Source organism: Pantherophis guttatus, chromosome 1 (genome assembly GCF_059756535.1).
Source record: "Pantherophis guttatus breed Tessera chromosome 1, ASM5975653v1, whole genome shotgun sequence".
Taxonomy (NCBI): domain Eukaryota; kingdom Metazoa; phylum Chordata; class Lepidosauria; order Squamata; family Colubridae; genus Pantherophis; species Pantherophis guttatus.
Window position 1 is genome coordinate 101,134,235 of NC_142063.1, and position 27,320 is coordinate 101,161,554.

At 38.7% G+C, this 27,320-nt stretch overlaps 1 protein-coding gene across 27 annotated transcripts in view; it reads right to left on the reverse strand.

Annotated features, from left to right (window-relative positions):
• The window catches only part of SOX6 (SRY-box transcription factor 6), a 492,935-nt gene that overhangs the window by 226,024 nt on the left and 239,591 nt on the right, over positions 1-27,320 (reverse strand). For all 27 annotated transcript variants that reach the window (XM_087879414.1, XM_087879426.1, XM_060687705.2 and 24 more), the window contains one exon: positions 26,941-27,151. In XM_087879414.1, coding sequence (XP_087735540.1) covers positions 26,941-27,151 — 211 coding nt within the window. The remainder of the gene's footprint in view (positions 1-26,940; positions 27,152-27,320) is intronic.

A 27,320-nucleotide genomic window follows, 5' to 3' on the forward strand; every position in this document is an offset into this window, starting at 1 on the left:
TGACAGCTTATTTCACAACTTAAATATTTTTTTACTAGTCTTCTTCAGCTGATGCATTCCAAATATTTTGGACAGAACAATAAGCAATAATAGAATATCTCCCCCCCCCCTTTTTTTTTAATATGTTGTATTATGCCATGCATTATGATGAGAAGCAAACCAGGCTACTGTGACTTGTTCAACAAATTGCAATTAATAATTCTGGCTTACAAAAATTTACTGATTGTTTACATTTATATCTGCTGCAACTAAAGAGACTGTCAGAAGATTAAAAATGAGCAAAGCAGGGATATAAACATACATAGTAATGTTAACACTATTAGGAATCCTATTGTTCACAACATCATAGGATGGATATGGAATAAGTTCTTTTTTAAAAAAATTCTACAGATAGGTAAAACCATAAAGGCCAACCTGATTTCGACCTGGAACTAGTCCATAAAGTAGGTGGTGCTGGTGGAAACAGTATGTAGAGGCCCCTAGACCACAGATTTCCCCAATACTTTGGGGAGAGGGTCATAAATGCTTCAAGAGAGAATGCAGCAGTTTAGAAAAGGATGTATTAAACTATAAAATATTTTTCCAGGTCCTTTCTAATGATGATCTTTTTTCTGTTGATCATAATGATGATTATAATGATAACAAATGATTCAAATTTCCACATGCTCTATTCCACATACTCTATTCAGATTCCCATATCTGAAAGCACAGCATATTCCTCAAATATAAGAAGTTGCTGAGTAACTTTTTGAAATATGCTGTTCTTTCATCTTTCTTTGAAAACTCCAATATAGTTGAATAATCAATATTTGAAGAGAAATATTTCACAATTAATTTCATCCCTGTGCTATCTTTTCAGAACATTATCATTATCGGACTATCCAATAAGAAATATTATATGCTGTCTCCCATTGAATATTACCTAGTTTAAAAACAATCCTATATAAAAACCATCATATTTTCCAAAAATCTACTGTCGTCTCCACATATTTGTTTTATTTCCTACAGATTAACCTTGTAGCTCATCTCTCCCTTAACCAAGATCCCAGTAGATAAAATAAAACATGTCAACATCTGTTCCTGTTCACATTAATGTTGATTCTTTAAAATGTTAAAAAACATGTTCTTTAAACATTCTTTAATGTTGATTCTTTAAAAAGGAGCTGATATTTGTTATTTCCATAATATGCTCCAACCTGGAGTTTTACAAATATTAATGATACTGCAATTCCAGTGCAGCATTTTAGATACACTACTTGAAGATGCTGTAGCTCACAGAAATACTCTTTCAAGAGTTGCAAGTTACTTCACCCCAGCATTATTCAGCTAGGATCAGTAATACTTTAGTGTCACCTGATGAGTAAAGATCACCATTTTTAATCCCAAACACTGTGACATTCATATCTTAGAAATATAGATAATGAGTATAACCAAGTAGACTTCATCCATTAACTTTTCCTTCAGGGTACATTTTCATTAAAATACTTTAGGGACTAGAAAGAGTTAGTTGAGAGTTTTTTCTGCTAATCTTTTCAAGGTAAGAAAAGGAAAAATGCTCCTTATAATTATGTCAAGAAATTTATTTGATTTAGTCCTAGGAATAAGGATCCTGATATTCACTGAGAGCCACAACATATAGAGAATCCAGGTTTAACCATAATAGTAATAAAAATCCTGCTCTTCCCAATTTCTGAGCTATCCTTTGGGGAATATTTCCATATGAGCTGTGCATATACATGGAGATGGGATTGTATAAGAGGATGGTTAACATTTTCTTCTGCATGCCATAAAGCTATTAAAATCAGGGTGGAGGTAGAGAGAAACCTAGAATGAAATAATTAAAATCTCAAATTGTGGCAAAAAAACTACTCAATAATGCAATATCACTTGAACTCCTAAATGGAAGTCATAATATGGACTGCAGGATTGTTTCTAACAAATACAAAAATCATTATGGTTGGGCATATTTCAACCACTTTTAATAATGGAATATATATTCTGTAGTATATATATGTAGGTGCATGTTTATTTTTAAAATTGAGAAAGAAAATATTTTGCACTACTTACCTTATGCTTAACATTGCTCTCACTGAAGGAAATTTTCCTGTCTGCCATAGACGCTTGGCTTTTTAAAAAATTAATCCATTCTTTCCCCCATTAAAACGCCAGTTCTTATCCTAATTCTTGTCATTTCCCTGTAAACCTGTTAAATAGCTTTCCCCTTGCTCCACTGAAATAGATTTTACAGGCTTTACTCCATGCAAATATCAAACAGATTTTCCTATCTTGCTGCAAAAGAGCAAAAGTCACAAGCCAGGGGAACCTTGCTAAAATATTTACCTCTCTGTAGGAAAAAAAAAATATTGGAATAGCCTATTTCCCAAACTGAAAACAAAACTTCTTCGTCTACTTTAAGACCTATAGCCTGAACAGAAACTGCCAAGGGGGGTGGGGGAAAAGAAAAAAACAATGCATAAGTTGTGTTGTAATCATATCGAGCAGCTGAGCCCAAGGCAGGCAGGCTATGGAATGCCATACAGTAATCAGCACTGTTGACTAATCAGAATTTGAGACACAAGAAGGTAATAAGGGTATTATAAAGAATGGCTTATTGAGGGAGCAGCTGTTTACGGTTAGTTCACTGTTTAAACGAGTTTGTCTAGATTGCCATGGCACATTTTTGGTGTGCACGCACTCACACACACGCACACACACACAAATATTTTTTAAAAAAAAAAAATCACTAGAACAAATAGTACCCTCCCAAGATACACACAGGGTGGCTGACAAGAATTCAGATGGGCAAAGGGAGATAGTCCTCTAAGAATGACTTGTTTAAATGACTCATTTAAAAATTGACAAATGCAGCTACAGAAAGCCTCCACCAGTTTTATTGCCATGAATGCAGCGGCTGGCTGAGGTAGTAATGTAGAAACAGAAGATGAAGGCTGGTGGGATGGAAGGGAGAGAAGGAGCGAGACAGAACTCGGGAGAAGGAACAGAAAGAAAAAAAATACCTTGTGACATTTAGAAATATAGTTATTGTGAACTGACACCCAATCTACCCAATTAATATTTCTGGAATGCAAAGATAATGATTTTAAAACGGTTGCAAATTCCAAGACAAAAAAAAGTCTAGTGAATTTATTTTACAGCAGCTTAATGTGAATACCACATTCAACGGGTTGTTCAAAGCACACTCTCACACATCATTGGAAACAGACAACTCAGTCATAACCTCAGACAATAATCATCTTGTTCAAATCTATTTGTCATACAGTTGTTCAACTGTTTGGTGTTTTATTTTGTTTCCCGTTCAGGAAACCAAATTCTGGTTTGGCATCCCCAAAATATCTATGAAGTCCTCAAACCATGAAGGAGTTGAATAATGCAAATGGAAATTTATCATAATGCATTATTTAAACATATTCTACTTTGGGCACCAGCCAACTTGGTAATATTTTAAAACAGCCAGCAAACAGTGGAAACTCTGATATCTTTTGTAATAGTTCACATGTCAACCTGGCAAAGTGCCCGCAACATACAGCAAGGAAAAAGAAATCTATTTAATGTCTACCCCACAAGGCAACATGAGGTTTGATTGGCAGAAAGCAGAAAGTGGCTTTTGATCATGTGTCCTAACAAGCAGTTCCAACTCCTGTCTCTTCAGCTGAAGAGCGCCACATTGCCTATTGAAACAGAAATGACAGGCAACTGCCCTATTCTTTGGCTCTAGTCCTGCACAGTGGGAACTATGCCGGAGAGAGAGAGCCACTGATTAAACACAACGTTTTTCCCCAAGACAAGCAGGTTGTCGGAATCAAAGTTGGGCAGAATCAATTCCACATTATTAAAAGAGGATATAGAACTGAACTGAATGATGTCACGCCAGTTTGTACAGCCTCGGGGAATCACAGAATGGTGAGGGGGTTAAGAAATGGCAAGATTTGCCAAGCAAGGTCAGAAATTAACTTTGACAACTTGGCGAATTTCCCATTATTTCAGGTTCTTTGCATTTCATGCTCACTAGTTTCTTAATCGGCTTGCATTTTTTTAAAAAAACAACTACTGAACATGCACACATGCGCTATATAGAAAGAGAAACAGAATCTCTCTCACACTCACACACATACACACACCATGTACCATATTTTTTCAGTCAAAATGCAGTTCTCTAATTTTTTGCCTAGAAGTAAACTCAACTGAAAGGAGCCAGCTGGTATAATAGTTAAGCCACCAAGCCAGAAACACAGAGACTGAGAGTTATAGTCCCACCTCAGAAACAAAGCCAGTTATATCAAATCCTCTCTCTCTCTCTCAGCCCTTCTGAAATCTTGCCAAGAACAGGGACAACTTCCCACAGTCACCATGAGCCCTGACTGACCCAAAGGAAAAATAACAACAATTAAATAAATATGTGTAAGGCAGGGGTGTCAAACTCAATTTCATTGAGGGCCGCATCAGGGTTTTGTTTGACCTCGGGAGGGCTGGAGGGCGACATGGCCAGCTCAACATCATTCATGTCGGGGGTGCCTGTGGTGGCCCGAGCGCTTTGCCAGTGAAAATGGAGCTCGGGAACATGCGGCCCTCCTGAGCTCTATTTTTGCTGGGAGAAGCACTGCATGCTGGTCCTTCGCTGTTTCTAGGGCAGCCCCACAGGCCAGATCTAAGTACCCTGTGGGCTGAATCTAAGTACCCTGTGTGCCTTGAGTTTGACACCCCTGGTGTAAGGTAACAACCTAAGTAGATGTCAATCATAATCTTCACTACTCCATCTTGATACCACTATATTACATCTTTTTTCTAAGACTGGACACTATCTTTCAAGTCTTTAACTGGATTTCCTTGATCTAATGTGCCAACAAGACCAGAAAGTCATAACATGCTTACTCAAGATATCCATCTCCCTGAAGTCACATTATCTGGAGAGATCCCATAGTTATGCACTTCCAGAAATTGTTAAGATTTGGTGTTTCCAGTAGGCCCTTCAGGACTGATTCTGACAACATTCAGCAAAAATCTTTATTTTATTATAGGTTTATATTGTTCATCCCTCTTCAAATCCTGCTATGCTGTCTCAATATAACAATAGGGTGTTCCTAGGAGGGATGAATGTAGAATGCTTGGAGTATATATTAAGAGTATATAGAGTCATCATAAACATGAATGTCATCCCAGCTGCCCACCTAAAGTAAACAGGAAGATGCTGGAGGTAAATAATCAGTTTGGTGACAAGAACAAAAGCATCATTTCATATTGCACAAGGGAAGGCAATGGTAAACCATTGTATTTTAGCAAGAAAACACAATGTATAGAAAATATTTAAAAATTATCATATAATGCCGGATGACGGACTCTTCAGATTGGATGGAGTTTAACATGCTATTGAGGAAAAAAATGGAAGCTTTTTCAGACTGATAATGGTGTTTATGATGCAACTGGATTCAAGCCTTTGGCACATCTTGTTGATAAGATTGCCATGCAGGAAAAGAAAATCTGAAACTGCAAAGGCAGAATTGTAGAGAGAACATGGAACATACAATTCATCAACATGAAAACATCATTTCATCTCTCACTCAGTGCAGTGAGATGAAATGAATTGAACACACACATTTTAGGCATCAGCAAACTGAAATATAGTGGAAAAGCACACTATCAGTCAGATTACATTTACTAAATATAAAGAATGTAAGGAAGGAACAGTATTACTTTCATGATCAATAAGAATATTCGAGTGAAATGCAATGCCTAAATAATATCAACTAGATTTAATGAACATCACTGCAATATAGCAGTGTGTAAATTCATGCTCTAATCACTGATGCACAAGAAAAGAAGGTTGGCCAGTTTCATGGTCAAGTTCTTTTCGAAAATTACAGAACATGAAAGCAAGATGGGCTGCTAGGGGTTGGCGATTGGAACACCAAAGTTGGAAACATAAAGAAGGAAAATATAGTTGGGTTGGATAAGCTAAGAAAACAAAATGCTTCTAGGTCTATGATTTCTTTTTTGCTAATGCAGTCTTCAAACAATCAAAACAATGCTTATATATATGGACATCACAAAATGGAGAACATGGAAGATAAATTTATTGTATTATTGGAAGAGTACAGTTTATGACAGTAAATATGGTTAAGGTTTGACTGTCAAACAGATCACAAGCGATTAATGTGCAAATTCCAAGTTAAGCCAAAGCAGTCAAAGAAAGCTGAACAGTTTTCACAATATGATTTTGAGCATATAGCTGCCATTGTCAAGGACAACAGCAGGAATCGCTTTGAAATCCTGAATCTCATTGATATGGAACCAGAGGAACCATGGAATAAAATCAAAGCAGTTGTTAAGGGTGATTGTGAAAAGAAACTGCCAAAGACCAAGAAACAGAAGAAAGCAAATTGGATGTCAGAACAAATGGTAGAAATTGCCAAGAGAAGAGAAGCCAAAGCCAAGAGAGACATAGATTTCATGAAGGAACTTGACAAAGAAATTAGAAGAGACAAGAAACAGTATTACAATATCTGTAAAGACAGAAAAGATTGAAACAGACATGGAAAAACAAGGAAAAGCTTGCAAAATATCTCCAAACTCAGGAGTTTCAGCGTCAAGTTGTTAAACTAATGGATACCAATGGACAGATAATAATTGATTCAATGAAAATCAAACAAACATGGAAGGAATATGTAGTTATTTTGTACAGTAAAAATGTCATCACTCAAGACAAGATACTCAAGATACCTGAAAAGAATGTCCTAGCTACAAGAACCATTAGTATTAGAAGATGAAGTTAACTCAGCATTCCAGTCATTACCAAGTTGCAAGGCAATGGGAATTGATGAAGTGAGCGCGTGCATGCGTGAACAAAGTGAACCGGTAGTAAAGGTAAGTAGAACCCACCCTTGAGCAGCAGCATGCTAATCTGTGGTCTGTTAAAATGTTTAGACAATGCATCAGATAAATTACCTTATCTGTAAAGTTGGGTGGTAGAGGAAGCAAGAGATAAGATTAGGCAAAACCATCAGCATGTCATCAATTTTTCTCTCTTAATAAAGAATACAAATGTGCATAAGAATTAAATATTTGGTAAATTATTAAATAACCACATAACCTAATAAAATGTAATTTTACCCTACCCTGTAGGATTAAAAATGTAGGCAGCGATAAAAATGATAATATATTTTAGGACCAACTAAATTGTCACAAAGTAGGGAGCAACTTTTAATGTTTGGCAGAACACTTCTTCTGGTTTGAATATCAAGCAACATACAGAAAGGGACATGGAGAGAAATGTGCTGCTGAATATGCAGGTCGGCATTTTAAAAACAGTCTTAAAATGAAAAAGAGATGGTGTTATGGTGGCCTAATTAAATTAGTTTATGCTTGCTGCAGAAAGAGCTCAGATTTCAGTGTGGTATGCTGGGGTGAAGGATCAATGGTTACTTAAAAGGGACATGTACACTCCAATTAGTGCTACAGGCAGGTCCTAATAGCTCGTGGCTTTTTAATATTTTTAAAAGCAAGTAGCCATTTTTTCCATCCCAGCATACCTTACTGTAACCTGAGATAGAATAGTGTGCTACTATAGTTGTTTGGATAGTCCTCTTTCTCATAATGGTCAAAACAAACCTCTCTCTATTCCAATGGGAGGGGAGAAAGGAATACAAATACTCCAGTTTTAAGCTGTGGTTTAAGAACCCTGCACAGAGGTAATTTCTTATAGGATAAATTGTAAGAGTTGTGATTGTGGCCAAGAATACATTGTTTTCTCTTCTGTGAGGTCCTTGGTGCCCTTTGAGCTTGGTGGTTTTCTTGCAGACATCTTGCACTGATGATGTTGCTTACTTTGGTAATGAAATGTCTGCAAGAAAACCACCAAGCCCAGAAAGCAACAAGAACCGTAAAACTCAATCCTGAGCTACAAATATCAGTGTTTTCCTTTCACTAGATCCTATCTCCAAGCAAACAGTACAGCAAGTGCAATAGTACCGAGGAAAGAGGGAATGGCTTTGAGACATAGAAGGAAGAGCTGCTGCCAAGACAATGATCAGATAAAAGAAACCTGAATGTGGGACTAAATTTGGTTGGCTATCATGATTTTTTTTCTGAATTACTTTCTGCAAAATGTGCCATGTATAAATCTGATAACATTTCTCCAGCTTTTCATATGGAACATTAACGAAACTGTTGGCAAGTACAAGGCCTAAGAGCAAACCTTGTGGCACCCATTGGTTCTATTGATCCACCTTTCCCCATGTAAATTTCATCCATGAAATCCAGTCCATCCTACCCTGACCATTGGAATAGGTCACAGTACTTAGTCAAATGTTTTGCCGAAAACATGTCAAAACATGTTACCGAACTTTCTTTAATTTAAAAATGAGGACCCATTTATTTTATTTATTTATTTTATTTAATTTATATACCGCCCTTCTCCCGAAGGACTCAGGGCGGTGAACAGCCATAATAAAACAGTGTACAAAATAGAATTTAAAAGCAAATTAAAATAATTAAATCATAGGCCGAATTTAAAACTCTCATTTAAAACCAATTTTAAAACCCCATTAAAACCAAAGTAAAACCTTTTATCCCATCAGAGCGGCTTACTGGAATAACAGGGTCTTCACTGCACGATGGAAGGCGCGGAGGTCGGGGATCCTTCGTATGTCTGGGGGCAATTCATTCCAGAGGGCAGGGACCCCCACAGAGAAGGCTCTCCCCCTGGGGGTCGCCAGTCTACATTGTTTGGCTGACGGCACCCTGAAGAGGCCCTCTCTGCGTGAGCATACCGGTCGATGGGAGGCAATCGGTGGCAGAATGCAGTCTTGTAGATAGCCAGGTCCTAAGCCATGGAGCGCTTTAAAGGTGGTAGCCAACACCTTGAAGCGCACCCAGAAGACCACCGGGAGCCAGTGCAGCTCGCGCAAGAGAGGTGTTACATGGGAGCGATGGGTCGCTCTCATTATTACTCGTGCGGCTGTATTCTGGACCAGTTGGAGCCTCCGGCTGCTCCTCAAGGAGAGCCCCATGTAGAGAGTGTTACAATAGTCCAGACGGGAAGTGACGAGGGCATGAGTGACTGTGCGCAAGGCATCCTGATCCAGAAAAGGGTGCAACTGGGAATTCAGGCGAATCTGATAAAAAGCCGCCCTGGCCACGGCCGTCATATGATCATCCAAAAACAGCCGTGAGTCCAGGAGGACACCCAAGTTGCGAGCCCTCTCTGAGGGGGGTAAGATCTCATCCCAATAGTCAGTGATAGTGTAAGCTAGCTATATCGGGACGCCGGAAACCACAGCCACTCAGTCTTGGAGGGGTTGAGTCTGAGCCTGTTCCTCCCCATCCAGATCCGCACGGCCTCCAGGCAATGGGACATCACGTCAAGGGCATCATTGGGGTGGCCTGGGGTTGAAATATACAACTGCGTGTCATCAGCATATAGTTGACACTTAACCCCAAAGCCACGGATGATCTCGTCCAGCGGCTTCACATAAATGTTAAACAGGAGGGGTGAGAGAACCGATCCCTGCAGCACCCCACAAGTGAGGGACCTCGAGGTCAACCTCTGCCTTCCCGTCAACACAGACTATGTACGGTCAGAGAGGAAGGAGGAGAACCACCGTAAAACGGTGCCCCCCACTCCCAACCCCTCTAACCGACGCAGCATGATACCATGATCGATGGTATCAAAAGCCGCTGAGAGGTCTAAGAGGACCAGGACAGAGGAGCAACCCCTGTCCCGAGCCCTCCAGAGATCATCAACCAATGCGATCAATGCCATTTCCGTGCTGTAACCCACCCTGAAGCCCAACTGGCACAGATCTAGATAGAGCAAATAAGATAGGAAAAGGATGGCGAACATAATTTCTGGAATCTTTTCCAAACCTTATACTACAGAATGAATCTGCATTTTCTTCTGAATAATGAAGTAATAGTGTTTGTGTGCATTTTCACCCGTATATGTTTACATTTAATACATGTAAGGTTGGTGCATATATATTGCTTCTGAGTATGTGTCCTTTTTTCTGCTTTCCCATTGTATTGTGTCTAGTTGCATGCGCTTTGCTCTAAGTCTCATGAACAGGAAAGAAGGATTCACCAACTTCTTCTCCCATAGAGATATCTCAGGGAATTGTTTGTGAAATCTTTTTATTTGCAAAATCAGCCGGATCTGACTGATTTTCAAACATATTCTTTCTACTTTTTGGGGGTTGGGGAGGCTTCTTCTATCACATCAAACTTGGTCCCACTCTCTTCTGTTTTCATCAAGTTGACTTCCTGATGATAGACCCTTAGACAACATCTTGATCAACTCTACATAACTTTCCAACATTCCACTGGAATGGAAAAAATGAAAATGAAAAAGGGTTATTCTGACAAGAACTGTTCATGCTAATGTTTTATAAACATTACCTTCTTTTCAAGGTGCTTACATATCAATTGCTCTCTGATCTGCTCTAGAATATTTCAGACTAGCCTTTGCAGGCTGCCGGGCCTGTAGTTGTCTGAGAGTTTCTTTTTGGAAGATAGGGACATTTGCCATTTCACAATTACTTAGAATTTTTTAATGGATAAACTCAGTGGTGGGATTCAAATAATTTAACAACCAGTTCTCTGCCCTAATTATTTCTTCCAACAACCAGTTTGCCAAACTGCTCAGAAAGTTAACAACCGGTTCTCCCGAAGTGGTGCGAAGTGGCTGAATCCCACCACTGGATAAACTGAATGAGGAATGTTATACAGCTTAAGAACTTCTAAGAAAGCCCATTCTTGGAAGAGTATGAATGACAAAAAATATTAGGTAAAGTCCCCCACCACTAATATTTCACACTTTTTTTTCAGATCTGCAATTTATTTTGGGGCACATCTTCTCTTTAATTGGTTGATCAGTAAAAGACACCACCTAAAATGTTGATTTAAATCCTTCTCTTATTTCTAGCTAGATTCTCATACAGTTATCGTATGTCCCCTTCAAATTTTATGTGGATGTGGCTATTTTTAATGCAACCCCTTGGTTTTTTTTCTTGCTTCTGTTTGAACAAAGTATATCTATCATTCGCTCTATTCCAATCATTATCCCATCAGATTTCAATTATTAAATCATATTTTGTAAGTTTTTGATTTTTAATGCCTTCTGTAAGATTTATTTTGAATCATTCTGATCCATGCTTGACATACTTTGGGCAAATAGTCTTTCCATTTTTTTTATGAGTTTACAATCCCATCCTATGTCATGGTCATGACTCCAGAAATGTAATTTCTTCCATTGATCAGATAGGATAGATGTAGCTGATTATTTACTTTATGATCCTTTTTTTTTTCTTTCCTGTCTCTTCCTATCAGAAGAATGGATGAGAACATCACAAACTTTTGGGTCTGAGGTGATAACAGTTATATCTGCTTTCACTGTTATTTGTCCTCACATTATTACAAAGGATAAACTACCCATTAGTAACTTTGATTAATCTTCATCACTTTCTATTTATCTATTCATCACTTTCCTGATCTGTGCTATCAAAGACAACCCATATTACTGATCAGTAGGTCCAGCCTCAGGCACTTATACTTCTAAAATGTATTTCCCCGAATTTGTTTCAGAGTCTCTTAAGATTTCAGTGAATTGAATTGAATGAAGAGAAATACATATCCAAATTATGTATCTAAACACTGAACTATAACCCCTCTAAAACTACATTTCCAGGTCTGAAATTCATAGGACTGAAGCAAATGGAATAGTTTTTAAGCCTATTTATAAACAAAGAACCATAGAAATCACAAAAAGAAAGCATACATATGTAATGAAAAAAATACTGCTGTATTCTGAAGACAAAAACAAATGCCTTTTTTTTCTGAGACAGCATGCTAAAAATTATGTAAACAACTTAACTTGAGTAGTTGGGAAGGGAAGGAAATGGGAAGGTATTACAATTATTGGTAAAATATAGAAAAATGAATGCCAAACATCATTGGCAACCTTCAGTCTCAAAAGATTATGGTATTGTGCTCTGGAAAGAGGTCCTAAAACAGCATCTAGTGGCAATCCCTTCCACACTGAGGGCAGATACATTTTGTCCCCTGCCCAGCCCCCAGATTTCGCAGGTTCCAGGACTGCCTCTTTGTTAGCCTGCCGAACAAGTGTCTTTTCAAATGCTAAAATAATATTGAAATATCTTGAAATAAAGTAAATATTTTTTTACCAATTATTCTTTAAATTTTATACACTGGCACACTCTTGTTCTTAACAGACATCAAAATCTGGAGCGGGTACTACTTTACATTACATTTATATAATAATAATAAAAATAATCCTGCGATGATGCCTTTAACACCATCAAACAACATTATCTACCTATTCTAGATCCTTAGGAAATGCTCAATAGGTGGATAAAGATGCCAAATGCAGTCTAAACATCTGGCTGACTGTGCAACCAACCATAATAATAACTGTAAAATCAACAGATTTTTTTCTGCATATCAAAAAAAAAAATGAATAAATTACCCTGTCAATGTTTCCATTTATTTCTTTTAAAAGAAAAGGTAAAAATAAGATTGGAATTGGCTTTTCTATAATTAGTGGGTTGGAGTTAATTAATCTCAGAATGAGAGCTAATCTAAATTGTTTTATTCTCTTGACTCTAGAGAAAGATTTCACCGTGGCTTCCTGGCTTCCATGCCAGCACCCTTTTTAGAATTGTCAACTAGCAATCATGCATTGAAACAAGCTAAGAGGAGTTTATGTGTCTTTTTCTTCTTTCTTTCTTTTTCTTTGCACTTTTTACTATTCTCTTGTTTCTTTAAGTTTACTTGGCATTAGATTTTATTCTTATAATAAAAGTTCTTACTAAAAATTATATATGTACAAAAAGAAAAAGAAACAAAACTATGAAGAGCTGTTGTTTATTTCCCATATTTCTCCTTTCTTTTCTTTTCTTGTCCATCCTTCCTTAACAGTCAAAGAGATCTGCTCTCACAAGTAGTTTGTTTTTTTAAAATAAATGTCACTTTATTTTACTTGGCAGAAACATAAAGATGTTAACGTTATTATTTTCAAAAATAATGATAAATATATCCCAAAGCAAGTAGTCTAGTGAAAATAAGGACCACATTAGCATTTAAAGTATGTAGAAACATTGAGCATCTTTATGTCATTTCTTTAAGAATAGCTGATCTAATTAGCTCTATCTCCAAAATGTGTACCTAGCATTTTTATATTATCATAACATTTTGCTTAGACTTGACATTTTTATTCTGACAAGCACTGTCTGGAGAGCTCTCAATAAATAATACATTTACAATTTTCTGTAAATAAGCACTGGACACAAATCGTTATCCTTACTTACAGCTGCCCCTCTCTAATAGTGCTTTTACAAGTAAGGTGACTATTCAGTCTAATGCAGTCCTCCCAGTGCTCCAAATACATTTTCATTCATTACCACAGTCACTAGCTCTTAAAACGCTTTTAGATGCCATGGCAGAACAGCAGGAACAGCAGAACAAATATGACTAACTAAAACCAAAGTTCATCTCCAAAGAAACAAGAGGTTGTTCACCAAAATAAATTGAAGCCTGACATATAAGGTCAATTTATATGCAGTTAATCCACACACAGACTAGTGTCTTAAAGAATTTTTCATTACAAAAAACTGGAAGTCATGAGAAAGACAGCAAGATTACTTGTTAATTCTAAACTCAACTACCAAATATATTTTACTCTGTAGTGGAAATGGATTGTCGCATCATAACATTGTTATCTATGCTGTCAAAATTTATTGCATTGAAATATTCATTTTCTCTTTAGCCAACCACATTGAGTTGAAGACGGTTCATATGTTTTATAAATTCATCATAAATTCTTTCTCTTCAAACTTTCCTCATAACTATGAGTTAGATGAGTAATTGATTAGAAGTTTGAAAAATAGTTGAAGAGTATCAAAGATATTTGACTGAACCGTGGGAAGACCAAATGGCTTTGGTTGCAAGAAGCTCTCAGATTTGGGACTTTGTTATCTTTAATTCTGGACAGGATTGCACTATTCCAGATGGATCCGATCTACAACTTGGAGGTTCTCCTGCTCTTGTGATTCCTGCTCGAAGAGGAGGTTGCAGTTATGGCTAGGAGAGCCTTTGCACAACTTTGGATTGTGCGCCAGTTGCAGTCTTTCCTGGATCAGGAGTCCCTGCAGTCAGTCATTCAGGCTCTAGTCATCTCCCTATTGGACCATTGCACTGTATCCTACATGGGCCTACCCTTAAACAACAATTGGAAGCTGCAGTTGGTGCAGAGTGTGCTGACATGGGCAGCTCTTGGTGCCCTATGAATGGCTCATATAACATCACCTGCTCAGCAAGCTGCATTGGCTGCCAGTCTGCTTCTGGGTGCAATTCAAGGTGTTGATAATCACCTTTAAAATCCTTCTTAGTAAAGGTCTAGGCTACTTGAGGGATTGCCCCACCCTATCTGTGCTGGCAAGAGAGGCTTGTTGCGGGGCCTGTCTGCCTGACTATTTCAGGTGGTGGGATGCAGCAGAAGGGCCTTCTCTGCTGTTGCCCTCCCTGCCAATCCCCCCCCCCCAGTGTGAGGTTGGACCCAATCCTCTTGACCTTCCAGAAGGACCTAAATACCTGGCTCTGCCAGTTAGCTTGGGGATCCAATGGGGGAGTATCACAGTATATGTGATTGATCAATTAATAACAAATCCCACCTCCCCTTATCCTGCTTCTGCCCCCTCCCCATCTTTTAATTGGTCCATAGTGTTTTGGAGTTTGTATTTATTTATGTTTTTAATGTATATAGTTTTATTTTTTAATATATGTATTTTTATTTTTTATGATTATAAGCTGCCCTTGAAGTAAGATGGGAAATAAATAAATAAATAAATAAATAAATAAATAAATAAATAAATAAATAAATAAATAAATAAATAAAAAAAAAAAACCCTGTCTTATATTTTCTCAAACCCCAAAATAAGTACTTGGCCTTATTTTCAGGGATGTCTTATTACTTTGGGGCGCGTGGAGCAAGACGGGGCTCCTCTTGCCATCTTACCTGATTTCCAGCTCTGTCTCCCTAACCCAGGGGTCAGCAACCCGCAGCTCTAGAGCCGCATGTGGCTCTTTCATCCCTCTGCTGCGGCTCCGTCGCCAATCGGCTCCACAATTGATAGGGCTTTCAGTTAGGACAGAGGAAAAAGGATGCCACACTAGGAGGAGATTCTATGGTGGGGAAACTGGACTTCCGGTCGGCTCCAGAATTGAATGGTGGGCTTCTGGTTAGGACCTTTGTGGCTCCTTGAGTGTTTAAGGTTGCCAACCCCTGCCCTAACTCTAACCAGAGGAAATGGTGGGGACCGGTTGCACATGCATTTAAATATTTTCGGGGAGGGCTTATTTTCAGGGGGGCTTATTTTAGTGCATGCGCTCAAAAGCCCGATTGGGCTTATTATCAGGGGATGTCTTATTTTAGAGGAAACAGGGTAAGTAAGTAAGTAAGTAAGTAAGTAAGTAAGTAAATAAGTAAATAAATAAATAAATAAATAAATTGCAATCATAGATGGGGTGCAGTTCAGATATATTAAAAAAAGGCCCAGGAATTGGCATTGTGGCTCTTGTGTTACTGACTGCAATGTAGTCCTCCTTATAAAAGTGTTCAATGCTTTCCAAATCATAAACCAAGCACACAGACTAGTTCCCAGCCCAAATAAACACGGATTAATTTCAAATTACATGTTTGGGAAACAGTAAGGAATAATAAAAAGATTATCTTAATCATGTATTATTTATTATTTCATTTATAATTTACATACCACACTTTCATTGTTTTATAACATCTAGTCAGAAAGAGACACCTAAACGATAATCACAGCCTTTGAATATTCAGCTATTTAAGGAAGATAGAGGAATGGTGCTTTCTTTAATGGAAACTATGTGGGTGGGATGTGGAGGAGATGAACAGGATATAATAGTACAGCTGGCATTAAACCTAGATATTTTTCCTCAGGAAAGTTCAAGGGCATTTTTAGTGCTTGTCAGTGCTGATCATATATGTCCTTGTCTCATCTAAAAGATAAAAATCTCCTGCAATATTACTGCCCTTTATATAAGGCTGGTATTATGCTTCAAACTGTCTAACAGCAACAAAAAAACAAAAAGAAACAGTTAGTTACAAAAAGACTACTCAATTTTTTTTTCTTGTTCTTCTTGAAGATAAAACGTTATATGATTATTATACCAAACAGATAAGTGGAAATAGTTATGTTTTAGAAAAGAATTCCTATTATGTGACTGTGAAATTATACTGAAAGATGGCCTCCAACACAGAAACTGGAGTGGAGACCTATTTATAAAACATTTTGTTGAAATATGATATTACAGTGTTCATGAGAATCAAGGCTGAAAATGAACGGTGAATATGGGCCCTGAGTAGCTGGATCTTGGGAATGAGCAGAAATGAAATGCTAAGTTTCCAGTATACCAGATGATTAACCAGCCTAGCATTCCACATTGCTAGAGTTACACTAAGACAGGGAAATCTAACCTCCTAGCTGCAGATAAGCTGCGCTAAGTATCATTTGTAGAGACTGGATGACATATGATAAAGTAATGAATGTGGCTAAATACCTTATTATTATCATTTGTGTATTTGATTTATACATTGATTTTACAGTAAAATAAGTATTTTTTTAAAAAAAGATCAATATGGCACAAGATATAGGTTATCATTTTAAAAATATTAACTGCAAATTAATTTAAATACACAACTGATTTAGTAAATATAGAGAAATTATGTTTACACTGCATTACATAGGAACTCTTCCTAATGACAGAAGTAAATTAATAGGGGTGTCTTTATCATATAGCAAAATCTCCTCCTGTTTGGAACAATGACTATTTAATTCAACCTTCCCAAATATGTTGCTTTCCAGATCTGAAGGATACCAGGTGATAAAGGCTGCTCTAATTCCTTGCAAGCCCCATACCGGTGGGGTGCTCAATTTACAACAGAAATAGAGCCTGCAATTTCAGTCATAAGCTGTGATGGTTTTAAAGCAGGTGACTGTGCCTGATTTTATTATCTTTTTGCAATAGTTGTTAAGCAAACCCATCATTTCTTATGGGACAGGTTCTTTTAGGAAACCAGAAGTAAATGCTGTTTTCTGGGGAGGGGAAAGATCATAAGCCAGTCATGTGACCACAGGATATTGAAAAAGGCCATTAATGGAAATTGGTTGTCAGGCGCCGAAAATGTGGTTATGGGCTGGATGAGGGGGAGCAGATGTTGAAACTTCAAATCTGGGTCGTAAAATCCCTTTTCTGGGTCTGTTGTAACTTTATTATTTATTATTCATATTTCTATGCCGCCCACTCTCCGAGGACTCTGGGCGGCTTACACCAAAGACAGTATACTAAATAGCATATTGCCCCCAACAATCTGGGTCCTCATTTTACCCACCTCAGAAGGATGGAAGGCTGGGTCAACCTTGAGCCGGTGAGATTTGATCCGCTGATCTGCTGAACTAGCAGTCAGGCTGAAGTAGCTGCAGTACTGCACTCTAACCACTGCGCCACCTCTGCTCGTTTAACCAGTGATCACTTAGCAACTTTGACCAGTTGCTAAGTGATCATAAGTCAAGAACTATGTGTAAAACCTCAAGCTTCATTTTTACAGTAGAATGATGGCCGATTTTCATCTCTGAAGATGCCACCATTCAGGATAAGTTCTGATCATTCTGCGAAGTCCATAATAACACTCTAAATTCTATGCAATAGTAGGGAATCTCCAAAAACTTGAAAGTCAAGCAGCATGAAGGTTTAACAAATGATTATTGTTTTTGTTTACAGATCGTTCATAACTTGTATTTCAACAGATTTGCAATATTCTGAAGTAAAGATATATTCTGAAGTAAAGATATATTGTGTCAATGAAGCCTTCAAGTGAACACTCAAAGCGGGTCTAAAACAGTATGCATATTATTCTCTCCTCAAATAAAGGCCAGTATGTCAGAAATAGAAGCAGGCAGGAGCATTAAAAAAAACAAAAAACCACCTTGGTCATTGAATTGACCAACATTCAAAGATTTTGCAAAGAACTGAGTTGAGAACTCTTAAATCATAAAAATGGTAGTTGTTTTTCCTTAGATGGTGCTGCTAATCAGTGTATTTTCTGTTACACAGACTCCAGAAGCGGTACCCATTACAGGTGATCTTTTCAGATCCATTTTTTTTTATAGAATAAGAAAAGACCAGTCTCAAAGAACAGTTTAAAATGAGAAAGTCCTAGGCTGCTATATTGCATATAACTATAGTCACTTCACTGGCAAAAGATATTCATCAACAAAGCAAAACTCCAGTAGTGTTCCAAAGAGACCTTCTAATCTGCAGAAAACAAATTTGCCATGAGAGCAAATTCTCACATGGTCACAATCCAGATCAATCCACTATCCAAACAAGAAACAGAAGCTTTCACTCTACCCTAAAGAGAGGGACTTCTAGCGCAGGAGCATGAGATGGGTGGCTATACAAATTTAATAAATTTCTACAGTAAATAATTTTTATCAAAACTTTTTATAATCTGTTAATCCATTTCCAGTTTAGCTGGCCAGGAGACAGCAGATATTTGAAGGGATATAAGGGCCTACAGAGGATGCTCTAAAAAAGATATCGCAGTGGAAATACAAAAATAGTTAAAACTTTTTTTTTCTTTTATCAAACCTCTCTGGTGGCACACAAGTTGGATACTGGTTATTAATGATAAAATCCCAGTAGGGCAAAGATCAAAATTGGGTCCTTTAGAGGGGAATTTTTTTTATTTAGTCATTTTACTTTTATATCATCATGCTTCACAAAATTCAAGGGGTAGCGCAGGAATATTATCACATTTTCTATTTTGCCACAAAAGTGGAGGGGGGGGGTCCTTACAGAGAAATATATATGGATATCTTGCTCAGTTTGGGGTTAATGGGAAAGAAATCAGGAAATAATGCTACTATAATAGAAAATGATATTGTTAATATCACACTGAGCTTTATTTATCTCTGTGTAGATGATAATGTATGTCAGAACAGAAAGAAACTAAAAAGTCTGTAGTTCGGTCATTTAATACAGAATAACAACAGTGGGCAATATATGATTTTGCAGGTAGCCCCTTCTATTGAGAGTGGTTTGAGGTTGGTGTTCTGGTCTCCTGGTTGGTTATATTTTTCCATTATTATTATTTTTAATCTGTGAGCTGCCCCAGAATTGTTGTAGATTCAGGAGACCTCAAAAATTGATTAAACAAACAATTTGTTTATGGCTTCATTATGGAGTTAAACATTATCTTCAATAGTGGAACCTAAGTGAGCTTCTGGTAAAGAAATTGTTTAAGTATTTGGACACATAGGTGAATAACTTTAGATACAGGCTATTAGTTGTGCCTGTGCTTGGTGACAGTAAAAAAAAATACCTGCAAATTATGTTGTAAGCAATTTTAGATCCCCTTTCAATTGGAAAGAGTCTATGACAGACAGTGGAACAAGTTCTTTGCCTGTCTTGCTAACAAGTTGGGTCAGCTTTCACTGTCAGCACTAGGACTAACAACTGTGTCACGATATCTCACTGCAACATGCCACATTCTTGCAAGCTGGGAGCAATGCACTATGGCTGGTTTTCAATCCAATTTGTTGTGTGGTTCCCTTCTTTCCTCTTCTGTTTTTGAGACTCATTCAAATCAGCACTTAGCACACAGGATACATAAATGTAGTATTGTGCAAGAATTTTTAAACTGCATTGAAGCCTGTTTGGTCTGGAATAATGCAAGGAATGTCTACACTCAGCTTGCTTTTTGCTATGATACATATTATATTGTCAGAAGCTCTATTATTTAGGGGAGATTAAAACAGCTGTATATTACACTGAAGTATTCACTATTCCTTTCACAGACAGAATAACCCAGATTAGTACTTGACCATTTAAATTGTTGAAAAAACCAGATTTAACAACCTGGACTATGTTCTCTTAAACAGGGCATATTGCTAATTAATAATTAACTAATATCATTAAGAGCCACGGTGGCGCAGTAGTTAGAGTGCAGTACTGCAAGCTACGTCTGCTGATCATCGGTTGCCAGCAGTTTGGCAGATCAAATCTCACCAGGCTCAAGGTTGACTCAGCTTTCCATCCTTCCGAGGTGGTTAAAATGAGAACCCAGATTATTGGGGGCAATATGCTGACTCTGTAAACTGCTTAGAGAGGACTGTAAAGAACTGTAAAGCAGTATATACGTCTGAGTGCTATTGCTATCATAATTCTTTGGTCATTTACCATGAATTCAACAAATATAAATAATACAAATCAATAAATACAACAGTTTCTTTTCACAGAAAATGGATCATACATTTATTAAAAGTAATTGTAACTTGAAGGCTGCATTGATTACAGCAGTGGATGACTTGCAGATCATCAGCCTCAAATAAACAAATTACTGGCTTTAATTACATATCATTTCATGAATCTGGAATATACGCTACTTTGTATATGAAATATGAGTTCTAGAATATACTGTAATTCGGAAGTTGAAAAATACAAATAATTTGCTGAATAACTTGCTAACTATATCCTGCCAGTATTTTTAATTTTTCCATTTCACAAACTAAAATGTGAAATTAATGTTGAATTTTGAAGGAGTTTAGACCTGGCCAGGGGACTGGGAAAGAATGAATGAATGAATTTTTAGAGAATAATTTTTAGGAAAAAAAATCAGAGCTGAGGAAGAAGTAAGCATAAGAAAGTAACTTAACCCTAGTTTGATTCTATTTAGTATAAGAAAGAGGGGCAAAGAGAATTTTTTTATCAGGCTTTCACAATTGTGTTATTCACCCTATTTTTGCAATCCCTGTTATGCATGTTTCTTGACCTCATGAGGGGCTGACAAAATTTAAGTGACTGACCAGACTTAATTAATTCTCAAGTCATGTAAGTCCATTAAGTTTGTGTGGCTATCTCTATGTCTATTTTATGATATTGCTAACTTAATATCATAACCAAAATTATTTCATTGTAATCAGGTATGTTCTACTAGCTGTTGTATTAATCACTAAGCCCTGAATTCATACATATAATATGGGAAGTGCAGAACTTAACAACATGATCATTTCAGCTCTACAGAAATGTGAATTCTTGCTGAAACTAACAATTTCAACTATTTTCAGCTGAACTTGAAATTAGTTGCTGAACAATTAACTTTTAGGCACATATAAATCAACTGAAAGCAAGGGTTGCATACAAAATGGCAAGTTTGTATATATACCCCATTCTGTGTAAGACATTGGATAGTTATTTATAAACTCAACTAATGAAAGATGTTTATTCTAGTTTAATTACACTTTAAATTTTCTCAGTTATTTTGGGTACATTAAAGTTGTGTTATCTTACACTAATGAGTATCTAAATATGTCCATGAAATTAAAATATTTTTCCTGTTCAGTAAAAAAAGACTAACAATATCTGAATATCTGAAGCATAATATCTAAGAATCCTGCCATTACCTACTGTAATTTGGTCTAAATTCAGCGTCTTTTTTCAAATTTTGAATTTTCTCATTTAAAGAATCCACTCAAGGAATACAGTCCAGGCAGTATATTAAAATTCGAACACTTTCTCATCAATGACTTTTTGAAATGGGTGGTAGAAAGTAAGTGTCGGTGGTGTAAATGAGACTTATTCTGGGTCAGTACAGCACTGCAGGCTATATTATTTGAAGTCCATGTAAGTTAATAATGGCTGATTCATATATGAGAAATCACATTTATTTATTTATTTATTTATTATTTATTAGTCGTATTTCTATGCCGCCCAACTCCCTAGGGACTCTGGGAGGCAGAGCAAAAAACAATGCGAACAATATCCCGTAAAAATTTTTTAAAAGAAAACATTAAAAACCCATACACTCCATTCCATGGCCAGGTCTCACAAGATCGCCGTAGCAAGATCAACGGCCCCAGGCCTGCCAGAAAAGCCAGGTCTTCACCACTTTCTGGAAGGCCAATAGGGTGGGGGCGGTCCGGACCTCAGGAGGTAATTTGTTCCAGAGAGCCGGGGCAGCCACAGAGAAGGCCCTCCCCCATGGGCCCGCCAACCAACATTGTTTAGCTGACGGGACCCAGAGGAGACCAGCTCTGTGGGATTTTACCGGTCGCTGGGAGCTATGCGGTAGAAGGCGGTCTCGAAGATAACCTGGCCCTGAGCCATGTAGGGCTTTAAAGGTAATAACCAACACCTTGAATTGCGTCTGGAGACTGATAGGGAGCCAGTGCAGCTCACGGAGAATTGGTGTAATGTAGGTGTATCTAGGTGCACCCACAATAACTCACGCTGCTGCATTCTGGACAAACTGTAGTCTCCGAACACTTTTCAAAGGTAGCCCCATGTAGAGCGCGTTGCAATAATCCAACCATGAAGTGACAAGGGCATGAGTGACTGTGAGGAGAGCCTCCTGATCCAAGTAGGGTCGCAATTGGTGCACCAGGTGAATCTGTGCAAAGGTCCCCCTAGCCACAGCTGTCAGATGTTGTTCCAATCTTAGCTGTGAGTCTAGGAGGACACCCAGATTGCGAGCCCGTTCTGAGGGGGACAATTTCTCCCCCGCCCACAGGACCAAGGATGGACAATCGACATAAGAAGACAGTACCCATAGCCATTCAGTCTTGTCTGGGTTAAGTCTGAGCCTGTTGACTCCCATCCAGGCCCTCACAGCCTCCAGGCACCGGCAATCACATCCACTGCCTCACTGAACTGACGGAGGGTGGAGATATATAGCTGGGTATCATTAGCATATTGCTGATATCCCACCCCATATTGTCAGATTATTTCACCCAGCAGTTTCATGTAGATGTTAAATAGGAAGGGAGAGAGGACCGAGCCCTGAGGCACCCCGCAAACGAGGGGCCTAGGGGTCAACCTCTGTCCTCCTACCAACACTGACTGTGACCAACCAGAGAGATAGGAGGAGAACCACCGCAACACGGTGCCTCCCACTCCCAACTCCCTTAGTCGTCCCAGAAGGATACCATGGTCAATGGTATCGAAAGCTGCTGAGAGGTCAAGTAGCACCAAGATAGAGGAATGACCCCCATCTCGGGCTCGCCAGAAATCATCCATCAGTGTGACCAAGGCAGTTTCCGTGCTGTAGCCAGGCCTGAAGCCAGACTGAAAAGGGTCCAGATAATCCATTTCATCCAATGACCACAGGAGCGGAAGTGCCACCACTTTCTCTACAACCTTTCCCACAAAAGGTAGGTTGGAGACTGGCTGAAAGTTCTTTAATTCTGCTAGGTCCAGGGAAGTCTTCTTGAGGAGGGGCCTTACAACCACTTCCTTTAATGGTTGCGGGAAGGACCCCTCCCTCAAGGACGCGTTAACTAAAGCCTGGAGCCAGCCTCGTGTCACCTTCCTGCTGGCCGAAACCAGCCAGGAGGGGCACGGTCCAACAAACAAGTGGAGGAACTCATCGCACCTACAGCCTTGTCCACTTCCTCAGGAGTCACCAGCTCAAACTCCTCCCAACTCGCCCCCATCATCTCGGTCGGCATTGCCCAATCACAGTCCAGGTCCATCAGTATCTGAGCGACTTTATCCGACAGAAACTGCACAAACTCCTCAGCTCTACCTTCTCCTTTGCTCCCCCTGCATTAAGGAGGGAGCGAGTCATCCTAAATAGGGCAGCTGGGCGAGAATCAGCGGATGCAATAAGTGCGGAAAAATGTGAGCACTTTGTCGCCCCTATCGTCACTAAATAAGTCCTAATAAAGGTTCTCAAGAGTATTCGGTCAGATTCGGATTTACTGGTCCTCCAGCGTCGCTCTAGATGTCTCTTCTGGCGCTTCATCTCCCGGAGCTCCTCGGTAAACCAGGGAGCTTTCCTGGATTCACTGCCATTGAGAGGCCGCAAAGGTACAATCCGGTCCAATGCCCCGGATGCCGCCCTATTCCAGGCAGCCACTACGGTCTTGGCCAGACTGTGGACAAGGGAATCAGGTATCTCCCCAAGCTCCTTCTGAAACCCCTCAGGGTCACTGGGCATCTGGGGCGGAACCACTTAATCAGCTCCGTCTCCCTGCAATGGAGGAGTGGCATCTTTAAATCCAACCTCAACAGGAAATGATCTGACCACGACAAGGGAAAAACCTCTATACCCCTTAATTCCAGATCCTGTCTCCACTGCCCGAGAGAAACACCAGGTCGAGCGTGTGTCCCCCCTCATGGGTCGGACCCTGAACTACTTGGGTCAGGTCCATGGTTGTCATGGAAGCCATGAACTCCTGAGCCACATCTGAGGATTCGCCAAGTGACAGCAGGTTGAAGTCCCCCAGTACCATAAGCCTGGGGAATTCTACCGCCAACCCGGCTGTTGCCTCTAGCAGCACAGGCAAGGCTGTTGTCACACAGCTGGGAGGCAGGTACATCAGCAACAAGTCCAAATGAACCCATGAGTCCAACCTCAAGAGGAGAGACACACACCGAACAATCTCCGCGGCAGGGATCCTGCGAGGACAAAAACTCTTCCGGACAATAGCTGCCACTCCTCCACCCCTTCCCTGGAGTCGTGGCTGATGCGATATCTGAAACCCATCTGGGCACATCTCTGAGAGGGGCACCCCCCCTCCTGGCCCAGCCACATCTCAGTTATAAATGCCAGGTCAGCCCCCTCCTCCAGGATTAAGTCCCGAATGAAGGGAGCCTTGTTAACAACAGACCTGGCATTAAACAGCAGCAGCCTGAGGCCAGGGCCCTGACATCCCAAGTCACCAGGTATACGAGGTGTGCCTGGTGAACCAAAACCAAAGGGGCCGGAACAAGTAATCACTTTGAAGGAGCGAATCGTAGTTCCCCGAGAGCAGCCTACCCTTGGCTCCTGCCATATCTACCTCTCCCAGTCATAACCGCAATGGAACATGGAAGTTATTAATACATATTAAGGGAGGGGAGAGGTAGATGAAATATTTTTTAAATTTGAAACCCGAATCTTGCAAATCCGTGCATTAACTGCAAAAATGAAACAAATCTTAGCAATGTGATATTTAATTTGAAATTTAAGAAGTTTCTTCTGCCCTCAGGATGCCACTCTAAAGCATTCCATGCCCAAACAACTAGACACAAAGATAGTTTTTTCCGTCATGTCATCACTCTGCTAAACATATAATTCCCACAGCACTGTTTTATGCCTAAAGATATCTAATCATGTAACAGGACTGTATTACTATTATCCCTCTCAACTTTCCTATTACCTTCTCCTGTTGGTATCTTATGACTATCATTTTGTTGGTTGTGTCATATGATTTATTTGTACCTTATGATTTATGATTTATCACTGTGTATACTGAGAATTTATAAACCAGAGACAAATTCCTTGTGTGTCCAATCACACTTGGCCAATAAAGAATATTCTATTTTGTTCTGTTCTTTAAAAAAGCTGAGTCCAAATATAAAAATAAATTTAAAACATTTTCTATCGTCTAGCCATGAAAATGAAGCCAGCAACTTAGCTGGGGGGAAAAAAAGCTTAAACATGAACTTCAAAATTAAATTTAAAGACAGATGGCTGTGTAAAATCTGAGACATTATCACTGTTGTGAAGTTTAAGACACCTATACAGAACATATTTAACTATGTGCTTGTCATATAAACTAAGCCAAAAAAAGAGATGTAGAATCTGTCTTAGATCTATTCCCATGTATAGTTCAATCTACCCTTACTTATAAAGTTGCTGCTTCATTTTTTTCAACTGCAGAATGTAAACATACTGAATCATTTCAAACCTTGCCATTAAAATTGATGGGCCTCAGCTTGTGATCAGAACTGGATCCAAAGACATCAGAAAAGTCTCCCCCTAATGGCTTCCAGTTGTGCAGGATCCCACTCCATCATAATCATCTCTGATGGCTGTGGTTTACCTGAATCTGTAATCCAACACTTCTGAAATAGCCCAAGGCTGAAGTTCTACCCAGGGTCATTTGTAGCAATGTTTTTAAGATACTATAAACATATGTCCCAGGGGGAATAAGTTAGCCAATATAGGGGGAAAACATAGGGGTTTTTTTCTTCATCATCATCCAAAGTTTCACAATTGAACCATAGACTACCCAAAAATACAACAACATAGAAACTGCAATATAGATTATTAATTAAATCATACTCTGGTGATTGTTTATCCATACCTATCAAAAGCTCCACAACCTTCACCTCATTTAAGGGCATTTTGAATTTTTGGAAGCTTATCATTACGCTCATGGTGCCATTTTACAATCAGTTCTCATTGGTATATGAGAAACCTACCCCTCAAACTGGATAATGAGAAACTCTGATAGACAATATCTGTTCTTTGCTTGCCTTCAATCCCAAATCCAATCAGCTTTGGCCCAGACCTCTTCAAATATTAAGCACAGATTGTAGAATGAAGCAAAATATACCAGGTGAAGTCCTGTACCATTAAATAAGATTATATCTGACAATCAACATGCCATTTAGTCTCTTATACACAAGTCTCAATCAGAAATTGTCTAATGAATTTCTCAGTAAAAATATATGTACACACACACACACACACACACACACAGAGAGAGAGAGAGAGAGAGAGAGAGAGAGAGAGAGAGAGAGAGAGAGAGAGAGAGAGAGAGAGAGAGGTGGGTGGGTGGGTGGGTAATCTTACATAGGTCCGGTCAGTATGGATATATTCAGACAAACATAATACACAAAAATCAGTAGTAGTTCTATAAATAGACATCAAATATAGATTCACCTTAACATTTATTTATTTATTTATTTTATAATTTGATTTATATGCCGCCCTTCTCCAGAGACTCAGGGCGGCTTACAATGCGTTAAGCAATTCATCATTTGACTGCAGGACAGAAATTAAACATGCAGACACACACACACAGGTACATGCATATTTATACACATAAACATACATACCCTCCTGTTCAGTTCTCGTCATCTCCTCTAGTTTCTTTTGTTTCAAGGTGTCCACCACATCGGCAAGACTTCCTTTGCGGCGTTCTGGAGTTCCAAAATTAACACTGGTCATTAGCTCATTGCGATCACGACCACTTTCTTCGGGCTTATGTGGTGAGGTAGAAGTATTTCGGAAGGAATATAAGGAACATAACTTATTATTTTCTGACTCCTGTAAAGAAATAAGACAATAATATAATATTTAATACATTATAACAGGATGTCTGTTATAACTCAAAAGCAATTGAATAATTCAAAATATTATACTGAACTAAACCATTTTTTAAATTACTTTTAAAAGTAATTATTTTGGCTGTTGATAAAAAGAACTTTAATTCTGC